Source organism: Procambarus clarkii, chromosome 45 (assembly GCF_040958095.1).
Source record: "Procambarus clarkii isolate CNS0578487 chromosome 45, FALCON_Pclarkii_2.0, whole genome shotgun sequence".
In the NCBI taxonomy this organism is placed as follows: Eukaryota; Metazoa; Arthropoda; class Malacostraca; order Decapoda; family Cambaridae; genus Procambarus; species Procambarus clarkii.
The window spans coordinates 18,787,595-18,800,094 of NC_091194.1; the positions used below are offsets into that span (position 1 = coordinate 18,787,595).

Sequence of the window (12,500 nt, forward strand, 5' to 3'; positions counted from 1 at the left end):
GGGTGTGTGTGTGGTGAGAACCTTCCTTGTGTGTGTGTGTGTGGTGAGGACCTTACTTGTGTGTGTGGTGTGGTGAGACCTTCCTTGTGTGTGGTGTGGGTGTGAGACCTTCCTTGTTTGCGTGGATGAGACTTCCTGTGTTGTATTGAGAACCTTCCCTTGTGGTGTGTGTGGTAGACCGTTCCTGTGTGTGTGTTTGGTTGAGAACCTCCTTGTTGTGTGTGTGTGGTGAGACCTTCCTTGTTTTTGTTGTGAGACCTTCCTTTGTTGTGTGTGTGGTGAGACCTTCCTTGTGTGTAGTGTGGTGAGACCTTCCTGTGTGTGTGTGTGTGGTGAGACCTTCCTTGTGTGTGTGTGTGGTGAGACCTTCCTTGTGTGTGTGTGGTGAGACCTTCCTTGTGTGTGTGTGGTGAGACCTTCCTTGTGTGTGTGTGGTGAGACCTTCCTTGTGTGTGTGGTGAGACCTTCCTTGTGTGTGTGTGGTGAGACCTTCCTTGTGTGTGTGTGGTGAGACCTTCCTTGGTGTGTGTGTGGTGAGACCTTCCTTGTGTGTGTGTGGTGAGACCTTCCTTGTGTGTGTGTGGTGAGACCTTCCTTGTGTGTGTGTGGTGAGACCTTCCTTGTGTGTGTGGTGTGAGACCTTCCTTGTGTGTGTGTGTGTGAGACCTTCCTTGTGTGTGTGTGTGGTGAGACCTTCCTTGTGTGTGTGTGTGGTGAGACCTTCCTTGTGTGTGTGTGTGTGGTGAGACCTTCCTTGTGTGTTGTGTGTGGTGAGACCTTCCTTGTGTGTGTGTGTGGTGAGACCTTCCTTGTGTGTGTGTGGTGAGACCTTCCTTGGTGTGGTGTGGTGAGACCTTCCTTGTGTGTGTGTGTGGTGAGACCTTCCTTGTTGTGTGGTGAGACCTTCCTTGTGTGTGTGTGTGGTGAGACCTTCCTTGTGTGTGTGTGGTGAGACCTTCCTTGTCTGTGTGGTGAGACCTTCCTTGTGTGTGTGTGGTGAGACCTTCCTTGTGTGTGTGGTGAGACCTTCCTTGTGTGTGTGTGTGGTGAGACCTTCCTTGTGTGTGTGGTGAGACCTTCCTTGTGTGTGTGTGGTGATACCTTCCGTGTGTGTGTGTAGTGAGACCTTCCTTGTGTGTGTGTGGTGAGACCTTCCTTGTGTGTGTGGTGAGACCTTCCTTGTGTGTGTGTGTGTGGTGAGACCTTCCTTGTGTGTGTGTGTGTGGTGAGACCTTCCTTGTGTGTGTGTGTGTGGTGAGACCTTCCTTGTGTGTGTGTGGTGAGACCTTCCTTGTGTGTGTGTGTGGTGAGACCTTCCTTGTGTGTGTGTGTGTGGTGAGACCTTCCTTGTGTGTGTGTGGTGAGACCTTCCTTGTGTGTGTGTGTGGTGAGACCTTCCTTGTGTGTGTGTGTGGTGAGACCTTCCTTGTCTGTGTGGTGAGACCTTCCTTGTGTGTGTGTGGTGAGACCTTCCTTGTGTGTGTGTGTGGTGAGACCTTCCTTGTGTGTGTGTGGTGAGACCTTCCGTGTGTGTGTGTGGTGAGACCTTCCTTGTGTGTGTGTGTTTGGTGAGACCTTCCTTGTGTGTGTGTGTGGTGAGACCTTCCTTGTGTGTGTGTGTGTGGTGAGACCTTCCTTGCGTGTGTGTGTGGTGAGACCTTCCTTGTGTGTGTGTGTAGTGAGACCTTCCTTGTGTGTGTGTGTGTGGTGAGACCTTCCTTGTGTGTGTGTGTGTGGTGAGACCTTCCTTGTGTGTGTGTGGTGAGACCTTCCTTGTGTATGTGGTGAGACCTTCCTTGTGTGTGTGTGGTGAGACCTTCCTTGTGTATGTGGTGAGACCTTCCTTGTGTGTGTGTGTGTGTGGTGAGACCTTCCTTGTGTGTGTGTGTGTGGTGAGACCTTCCTTGTGTGTGTGTGTGTGGTGAGACCTTCCTTGTGTGTGTGTGTGTGTGTGTGTGTGTGTGTGTGGTGAGACCTTCCTTGTGTGTGTGTGGTGAGACCTTCCTTGTGTGTGTGTGTGTGTGTGTGTGTGTGGTGAGACCTTCCTTGTGTGTGTGTGGTGAGACCTTCCTTGTGTGTGTGTGTGTGTGTGTGTGTGGTGAGACCTTCCTTGTGTGTGTGTGTGTGTGTGTGTGTGTGTGTGGTGAGACCTTCCTTGTGTGTGTGTGTGTGGTGAGACCTTCCTTGTGTGTGTGTGTGTGTGGTGAGACCTTCCTTGTGTGTGTGTGTGTGGTGAGACCTTCCTTGTGTGTGTGTGTGTGTGGTGAGACCTTCCTTGTGTGTGTGTGTGTGTGTGGTGAGACCTTGCTTGTGTGTGTGTGGTGAGACCTTCCTTGTGTGTGTGTGTGGTGAGACCTTCCTTGTGTGTGTGTGTGGTGAGACCTTCCTTGTGTGTGTGTGTAGTGAGACCTTCCTTGTGTGTGTGTGTGGTGAGACCTTCCTTGTGTGTGTGTGTGTTGTGAGACCTTCCTTGTGTGTGTGTGGTGAGACCTTCCTTGTGTGTGTATGTGGTGAGACCTTCCTTGTGTGTGTGTGTGTGGTGAGACCTTCCTTGTGTGTGTGTGTGTGTGTGTGTGTGTGTGTGTGTGTGTGTGTGTGTGTGTGGTGAGACCTTCCTTGTGTGTGTGTGTGTGTGGTGAGACCTTCCTTGTGTGTGTGTGTGTGGTGAGACCTTCCTTGTGTGTGTGTGTGTGTGTGGTAAGACCTTCCTTGTGTGTGTGTGTGGTGAGACCTTCCTTGTGTGTGTGTGTGGTGAGACCTTCCTTGTGTGTGTGTGTGGTGAGACCTTCCTTGTGTGTGTGTGTGGTGAGACCTTCCTTGTGTGTGTGTGTGGTGAGACCTTCTTTGTGTGTGTGTGTGTGGTGAGACCTTCCTTGTGTGTGTGTGTGGTGAGACCTTCCTTGTGTGTGTGTGTGGTGAGACCTTCCTTGTGTGTGTGTGTGGTGAGACCTTCCTTGTGTGTGTGTGTGTAGTGAGACCTTCCTTGTGTGTGTGTGTGTGGTGAGACCTTCCTTGTGTGTGTGTGTGGTGAGACCTTCCTTGTGTGTGTGTGTGGTGAGACCTTCCTTGTGTGTGTGTGTGGTGAGACCTTCCTTGTGTGTGTATGTGGTGAGACCTTCCTTGTGTGTGTGGTGAGACCTTCCTTGTGTGTGTGTGTGGTGAGACCTTCCTTGTGTGTGTGTGGTGAGACCTTCCTTGTGTGTGTGTGTGGTGAGACCTTCCTTGTGTGTGTATGTGGTGAGACCTTCCTTGTGTGTGTGGTGAGACCTTCCTTGTGTGTGTGTGTGGTGAGACCTTCCTTGTGTGTGTGTGGTGAGACCTTCCTTGTGTGTGTGTGGTGAGACCTTCCTTGTGTGTGTGTGGTGAGACCTTCCTTGTGTGTGTGTGGTGAGACCTTCCTTGTGTGTGTGTGGTGAGACCTTCCTTGTGTGTTTATGTAGTAAGACCTTCCTTGTGTGTGTATGTAGTGAGACCTTCCTTGTGTGTGTGTGTGTGGTGAGACCTTCCAAGTATGTCTTTGGTAAGACCTTGCCTGTGAAGGCACCATTGACAAGCCGCGGGCTTTCTGTCCCCGTGGAGGTGACCACAAACAGTGGCCCGCGGGTAGAGGGTACAGGTAGCCCTGCCTCTACCTACCTGGGCCTCCTGGAACTGTATACTGGCAACCCAACCTAATATTTACCTGAAATTACCCCAGTGGGCTCTCTATCTCTCTAGTGGCCCCCCGTGAGGACAGGAAGTCGGCGGCTTGTCAAAGGATCCTTCCCCCCCCCCCCCGCGACCATTTGTCCTGGCGACTTTATTAAGCTAGATCATGAACTGAGTTATTGGTTTGGTATTTACGGCTTCGGCGGGTAGGCGGTTCCCAGAGGTTCATGAATGGAGACTATGGACAGAGGTTATGGACGGAGCTGTGACAGGAGGGAAAAAAACTGATGTTTTCTGTCCTACTAATAATCCAGATCATCACGAGACGGTTATTGTACACCACATACTCATGCTGTGAGCTGTTATTGTACACCACATACTCATGCTGTGAGCTGTTATTGTACACCACATACTCATCCTGTGAGCGGATGTTCTAAATGTTCTAAACTCTCTAACAAACATGACCTAACATTAGGCTACCCTTCCTTTCATATTTCTTTCTCTTTCTTTCTCTTGTTTTCCTTTCCGATCCCTTTCTTATTCCTATTATTACATCCTTTATTGCGCCATATACTTCCGTCCTTTTTGCCTTGCTCATATTTTCCTCTAAGATTTCCGTCTCCTCACCTCTCTCTTGCCTACTTAATGGTCGTCCCTCCCTCGTATCAAATCAAATGTTTATTCAGGTGATAGTACATACATAGATGAGTTACAAACATAATGTTGGATTTAGAGATAGAGCTAGTACATACACTAGTACATACAATACTTATAGCCACTAATACGCACAACGTTTCGGGCAAGATGTGGAAAAAAATACTTAGGCTAGAACTTAATATTAATTGAGATTAAAGTATAAATTGTATTGAAAAAAGGAAAAAAAAATAATGAACATGGCAGAAAACAGCGATTATACAAGTTGCAGGCGATGAGTCACAATAACGTGGCTGAAGTATGTTGACCAGACCACACACTAGAAATTGAAGGGACGACGACGTTTCGGTCCGTCCTGGACCATTCTCAAGTCGATTGTGATGAGGACAGGTAGGGACAGGCATTAAATAGGCAAGAGAGAGCTGAGGAGGAAAGTCAGGTGTAGGGGATAGTAGTAATGAGAACTGCAGCAGGCCTATTGGCCCATACGAGGCAGCTCCTATTATAACCACCGAAGGAGATAGTAATAGGAATAAGAAGAGGATAGCAAGGGAGCGTAGAAGACAATGAACAGAAAAAGGGAGAAGAGAGAAAGAAAGGGAAAGAGAAAGAAAGAAATGGAAGGGGGAAAGCTTATGTTAAGTCACGTTTGTTAGAAAGATTAGAGCATTTGAGTATATACTGTGAAAGGGAAGAGTCCACAGCAACAAAGCCAGGACTCAAGTTCATGTTGGGTACATTGTCAATAAGAGCCGATTCTACAAGACGGCGTCTGTGTAGAGTAGAGGCAGGAAAGATTAATTTGGAGGAAGACCAATCAATGGGATGATTAGAATCCCTCACATGGCAGAAGAGAGCATTGTTAGTGTCAGCAGACTTAACACTTCTCTTGTGTTCTTTAAGTCTGTCATTCAGTGTACGGCCAGTTTCGCCAAAGTATTGGAGAGGACAAGATGAACATAGGAAATAGAGTAGACACCAGCAGCATTAGAAGCAGGAGGAGCAGTGTGAACGAGATTGCTGCGAAGTGTGTTAGTTTGTCGAAAGGCGAGTTTAATGTCAAGAGGACGAAAGGTATTGGTAAAAGTTGGTCAACAAACAGTAGTTTTTTTAGTTTAGTTCATTTATTATTGTTTGAAAATAGCAAGACCTGGGTTGACATTTAGGGGTAAGGTAGGTTACATGGCGTTGATTAGGTAGTATTTAGTTTTCTCTTAAATTAAACTGGTTGAGAGAGATACAGCCTTTGACGTGATTGGGAAGGTCATTCCACATTCTGGGTCTCTTGAGTTGTAGAGTATTTCTAGTTTGACTAAGTCGTACTCTTGGAATATCAAATAGGTATTTGTTTCTAGCGTGGTGCTCATGGGTTCTGTTCCAACCTTCTAGGAAGCTTTTAAGGCCAGGATTGACATTACAGTTCAGGGTTTTAAATATATAGAGTACGCATGAGAAGATGTGCAGTACTTAATATCTAACATATTCAAAGATTTAAGTAAGGGTACCGAGTGATGTCTGGGGCCAGAGTTAGATATTGTTCTAATAGCAGCTTTGTGTTGAGTAATTATAGGACGTAAATGATTTTGTGTAGTAGAACCCCAAGCACAAATACCATAGTTGAGATAAGGATAGATGAGGGAGTAATAGAGCGTCACCATCGACTTCTTCATGGTCCAGGACGGACCGAAACGTCGTCGTCTCTTCAATTTCTAGTGTGTGGTTTGGTCAACAAAAACTCCCTTATTTCCTAAATGTCAACTTTTGTCTTGCTATATTCAAATAATACTGATTATTGACCAACTTGTATAACTCCTGATATCTTCCAGGTGTACAAAAACTTGTATACAAAAATTGTAGTCTGTTTAGTTAGTTAAAATAATTCTGCTGATCTGTTGTAATTTCTGCTGTTCATCCAAGGTATAGCTATTGCCATTCTTTTTTCCCTTTTTCAGTTCAATTCATTCTTTTGAACTCAATTAGTTTGTCTTATTTTTTAAGTGTTTTTCGACATCTTTCCCGAAACGCTTTGCGTACTAGGCTTTGGGCATTTGAAAGTTACTAACTTTCTAAAGTTACTAACTTTCTAAAGTTACTAACTTTCTAAAGTTACTAACTTTCTAAAGTTACTAACTTTGTAAAGTTACTAACTTTCTAAAGTTACTAACTTTCTAAAGTTACTAACTTTCTAAAGTTACTAACCACTAGCTCTATTTAGAAATCAAACATTCTATTTATAACTCATTTTGTATGTACTTGTGTACTTTGTGTGTACTTATTGCGTGTACTTTTTCCTGAATAAACATTATTATTATTGTTCATACGCACAATTATTTTCAATATTGGATATTACACGGCAATAGAAGAATTACTGTGTGATTTTTGTCTACACGCCTAATACAATGAGCGTTATGTTCTGGATTATATCTAGATCTAAGGTATACTTGCTTCGTAGTATAGTCAGAAAGGTGTATCGTGGAGGTGTGCCTTGATACCTTCCAGAGGTTGAGACCCATCACCAAACAAGCCGACAAGGCAGCTGACCTTGACTACAATTACAGTAGAAACTTGTACCTTGAAGTGCTCATCCTGGAGTCTCCAGGAACCTAACTTCTGTTTGGCCTTTGGCAGCAGACTTGGTTTTTCCTGTAAAGATGACGGAGGTAAGTGTCATCTGTGTCCATATGAAACAGATATTCATAACTATCTGTAGCCTACCTGTGTTTCATACTCACACTGTATCTTGTACTACCCACTTCCCCAATATTAGTACTTAAGACATATATCCTTACCAGTGAAATCACCTCTGTCAACTTACATTGTAGTTATTTGGTAATATAAAAAACCTTGGGGGGGGGGGGGGTAAAAATGCCACCTTCAGCTGAAGGAGACATTCGAGCAAAATTCGGTGTTGAGTTTCACTTACGAGATGAGGAGTGATGGGAGGCTGCCCTTTCTAGATGTAGCAGTCACGGAAAGGAATGGTGGCTTCCACACTGCAGTCTACACTAAGGAAACGAACATAGGAATGTGCCTTAATGCCAACAGTGACTGCCCAGACAGGTACAAGAGGAGTGTTGTTAGTGCTTTCGTCGACCGAGCTCTCACTCACAGCTCTGGTTGGAAGCAGGTCGACGAGGAACTCTGTAGAGTAAGGCAGGTCCTAGTCAACAATGGCTTCTCTAACGGTTATGTTGAAGATGTCATTAAAAGAAAGGTGACACACCATGCAACCTCTGAAGAGTCAACTAACACAACACCTGTACCTCCTATTAAATTATTTTACAGGAACTTCTTTTCGATGGCTCATAAAACGGAGGAAAGTATCCTGAAAGGTATTATTAATAGGAACGTTATCCCCGGAGACACAAATCAGAAGATACAATTAACAATTTACTACAAAAACAAGAAAACGGCCAACCTACTCATGAAGAACTCTCCAGACACCAAACAGAACGCCTTGAAAGAAACCAACATCAAATAAAATTGTGCATTCATTCATTCATTGTACCTTTTGTACATTCATGCTACAGTATGTAATAGTAATAGAGCGGACATCTAAAGCTACTTTTTGGTGAACATGAAATTGACTCGCGAGAAGGCGTCCAACAGGGTGACCCCCTTGCTCCTCTCCTTTTCTGCTTAGTCATCAAACAAGTCACAGAGGTCCTGTCCAGCGAGCTTAACATCTGGTTCTTGGATGATGGTACCCTAGCTGGTTCCCAAGACTAACTCCTGGAGGACATCAGAAAAATCCAGGAGCAAGGTGCAGTTTTAGGCCTCACCCTGAACTCTTCTAAATGTGAAATAATATGTTCCAACCAGGGCATCGTAGAGAGAATAGAGGGTCTTCTGCCAAATATCCATAAAACTAAACCTGAAGACAGCACACTCCTAGGAGTCCCCCCCCCCCCCCCCCACCGGTTTAAAAGCCATCGATGAGGTCCGTGATAAGAAAATCGCCGACCTTAAGAGGATGGATGGGAGGACTGAGGATATTGATGCTCATGATGCACTCTACCTCATCACCAGATGTCTGTCCCTCCCCAGGCTGACCTGCTCTCTGAGGTGTTCACCATCCTACAGTAGCCAAAAACTAAGTGAGTATGACCTGTTACAGAAATCAGTGCTAGAAAAAGCCCTTAACCTCTCTCTTGATGACCTACAGTGGAAACAAGCCTCTCTTCCCGTAAGACTTAGGGGCCTCGGAGTTCGAACAGCAACGCAAATCGCTGTTCCAGCCTTCCTGTCCTCCTCATCGGCATCCGACGACCTTGTCAAGGAAATTCTACCTGCCTACTTACATCAGCTGGCAGGTGTACATGATCTCAATTTCACATGCTGTGCCACAGAGTGGGCCTCTCGTGCAGGCCCATCACCTCAACCACCATCCCCGAAAGCCCACAAGCAATCCAGCTGGGATGTCCCCATTGTAGACCAAGTTGCTGCAGAGTGCCTGGGTGCTGCAACAACACAACACGACATTGCTTGCCTCACAGCAGTAGCAGCCCCACATGCAGGGGATTTCCTGTTAGCAACCCCAATGTCGGCAACTGGCATGCGTCTCACACCACACGCCCTCCGAATTGCTGTGGCCCTCCACCTTGCTGCCCCAATCCACACCAGATATAGGTGTATTTGTGGCGGCCTACTCTGCCAAAGCACAGGGGGATGGCACTCGAGGCACAGTGAAGTTAACGACATCATCATGAGGAGCCTCACCACAGCTGGATGCCCAGCTGAAAGAGAGCCCCGTTACCTAACGCCCCGTAACTCTGATGCTCTTATTGGTCGCCCGGATGGTATCACAGTGAACCCCTGGAAGAACGGCAAGCAGTTGGTATGGAACTACACGTGCGTATCAACCCTGGCTAACACCTACATTAACCTCAGTGTTGCACAACCAGGTGGCGCTGCCACCCACAGGGAAGCAGCCAAATCCTGTAAGTACAGAGAACTGGATCACCACTACAATTTTGTCCCCATTGCTTCTGAGACACTCGGCGCCTGGGGTAAAAGTGCTACCAGTTTTTTGAAGGAACTGGGTTCTAAGCTCATTGAAACAACAAGGGACCCTAGAGCTGTCAGCTTTCTTTTCCAGCGCCTCAGCGTGGCGATACAGAGGGGAAATGCACACTATATATATGAAATATATATATATATATATATATATATATATATATATATATATATATATATATATATAACGGCGTCAATGCCAAAACTCCGTTAAATTTTAAAATCCAGGGAGAAAATCGTAAGGGCAAGCGGGGAAGGGGGGGGGGGGTAGCCCTTTGACAAGTCATTGGCTTGCTGTTCTCATCAAAGCCACTAGAGTGTTAGTGACCCTCAGGTAAATTTAGGTAAATATATATAGGAGTAATTAGGATTGTGTACATATAGTGGTAAACTTGTAACCAGCTACCTGCACCATCGCCCACCAGGTGATGAAAGTCTTGGCATCCTGCACCACTGGTGTCATCTGCCACTCCGAGCAACACCTGCACAATATAACATAAATTATAAAGTAATAAAAATAGTTGACAGTGTTTCTATTATTATTGATTCTTCTATTATTATTATTATTATTATTATTAATACTGTAGGGGACCTCTGCAAGCCTAAATAACTCAACCAGGTACTGGTACCTTGGCGTCACTGTCGCCTCTAACAAGGGGAAGAAAGAGGAGCTCAACCAACTTATAGGAACATGCAAAAGTCGACTCAGGGCACTGAAAGCCATGACCTGGAATGGGCATGGCGCCTCTATTGTCGTGCTTAAAATGATGTACACAGCCTATGTGCGCTCCGTCATAGACTATGCCGCACCAGTTTTGTGCACCTACTCCTACAGCGATATGAAAATGCTTGAGAGCATACAAAATGAAGCCATGACAATCATTCTTGGAGTCCCAAGAACTGCCAAAACATCTAATCTACGAGAGGAGCTGTCCCTCCCAAGTAGTAAAAGCAGAATCAGGGAACTGAATGCTAAGCTTGCAATTAAGAAGAGCCAGAGATCCACATTACAATGATATTGCCTCTGTAACCCTTTCCACTTCCGCCCACAAGATGGGTATGGGGTGCATATTAAATTAACTTAATTAAAAATGATATTACCCATAAAAGATTGAGTTCCATGCTACTCACAGGAGGAAACATGGAAAAAAATGGCATCACAGATCAGTCTGCTACCTGGAAGACCTTCACCTACTTGGGCTTTTCATAAAGAAGCCGGAAATTAATTAGATCAAATGTACACTGACGGGTCATCTAATCCTGTCAATGGCAGGGCTGGTGCAGCATACACTGTAATTGGGAATAATGCCTTTCAAAATGCAAGTGAAGAAAAGGCACATATTGCTTTTTGCCTCTTCAACGCAAGCAGAGTTAACTACCATTGTTATAGCGTTAAGATTCTTTGAAAAAAACACTAACGGTGCAGTGATTTGCACCAATTCATAAAATTGGGCAGAAAATCTTGCGATAGTCGCTGAAATCAAGAGAGCTGTGAGGGTACTAACAAATCAGGGAAGAGTCGTCAAGTTTCTGTGGATCTCCTCCCATGTTGGAATATGTGGAAAAGAACGAGCAGATGTGCTGGCTACTGAAGGTGTTGACGGAGACCATATTAAATACTTCATACCCAAGACTCCTCTACAAATTAGAGGTCTTATCAGGCAACATCACCGTGACAAGGTAACTGAGGAAAGGAGGATAGAAGCACAAATCAGTGAATCTGTACGATGGTACAACATGGTTGCAGCTGGCAATCCCAATCATTATGGACGAAGAGGAGGTGGACGCTGGAGAAAATCAGTAATAGCAAGTATTCGTCTTGGATACAAATATCCATGGAAATTCGGATGGAAACAACAGTTGAGCAGTGGAGTTGCAGAATTTGTGGTGAGAGTGATGGACACCGCCATGACCACTACCTGAGAGAATGTGAACATCTAAGATTTATTAGAAATGTGTGTAGTACAGTAAACCCAACATTGTTTGAGTTAGGAAAATACTATCTTAAATATAAATGCTGTTCTCAAAAGATTCTCCGATTTTGCACCCGCAAGATAACAAAAGTTATTAATTAGGTGTTGACAAATGTTAATCTCCTTGTTTGAGGAGCTGTTCACTTGAGACAGTTAAGCAAGTCCCAGCTGTGTCTGGGTGCACGTAACAGGATGAACATTCCAGCGAGTTTTCTTCCTATTGGGGGAGTGTTGTACCATGCTGCTATAGCGGTGTCTCCACTCACAGGATGAGTGACGCTGCCCAATACTGTCGATATGGCGGTGTGTCCACTCACAGGATAGGTGGCTGTTACGGTATCGACACCATCGTCAGAGCGTGTAGTGGCAATTTCAGCGCTATCTATGGGTCTGCACTCCAACTCCCCTAGTATTGGGCGCTATGTAGACAACGCCATCTGTTGGTGGTGGCGTGGTATCGGTGGAAGACTCCAGTTTCCTGTCGTAGTCAGAAAGAGAGGTCGATGTGGATGACCTCTGGTGGGTAGCGTATCAAGATCAACGCTATCTAGGTTGTGGCTACAAGTTACAATGTCAAGTCCCAGTGAATGAGTGTTAGCCCAGGGTTACCCAGTGTATTGTCTATATGGCTAATGACGTTTTTATGTCCACAGACGTGACATATGGAGACGATTGGGCTAAGGAGGGTAGTTTACCTTGGGCAGTCCACGAACCCTTAGCTTGGTCCTGCAAGAAGACGAAGTACCCGCCGTTGATTCGAGCAGTGTGTTTTAGCTGCTGGTATTTGTTGTGTTGGTGAAGATCTGCGTACCCGAGATTGGCTAATAAGGCACTGTTAGGGAAGACAGTGATATGTCTATTTGTGAAGTGCTGCTAGCAAGCTGCTAGAGGCTTCTACCAGGGTGTTCGCTATCCTCGTGCTTGATTGTTTGAGACCCCCGTCAGCGTGATGCTGAAGCCCTCTGACAGTGAGTATCTGGAGAGTGAAGGAGGGGTGTAGACACTTCGTGATACTGTGTGGGTGGACTGGCCCATGTAGAAAGTGAAGTCGCTAGTGTTTGCCGGTGGACAACATGTACCTGGGATCTGGATTCACTTGGGCTTGATGAACACTGTCATTGTGTTGTGCCCCGAGTGAAAGAGGCAGTTGTACATAAGTATAGTAATAATCTATTTATAATTAATGGTGAAGGTGTGAATATATTGGTG

The 12,500-nt window shown here is 45.5% G+C and overlaps 1 protein-coding gene across 2 annotated transcripts in view; it reads right to left on the reverse strand.

Moving 5' to 3' along the window:
- Positions 1-12,500, reverse strand: part of LOC123769730 (uncharacterized) — a 19,412-nt gene that overhangs the window by 4,940 nt on the left and 1,972 nt on the right. Inside the window, exons 2-3 of one of the 2 annotated variants that reach the window (XM_045760957.2) lie at positions 9,725-9,800; positions 6,874-6,945 (exon numbers count right to left, since the gene is read on the reverse strand). In XM_045760957.2, the coding sequence (XP_045616913.2) occupies positions 6,874-6,945; positions 9,725-9,781 (129 nt within the window). In that variant the 5' untranslated portion in view covers positions 9,782-9,800. Of the gene's footprint in view, positions 1-6,843; positions 6,946-9,724; positions 9,801-12,500 lie in introns of both variants that reach the window. The other variant, XM_069301484.1, reaches the window with a different exon arrangement.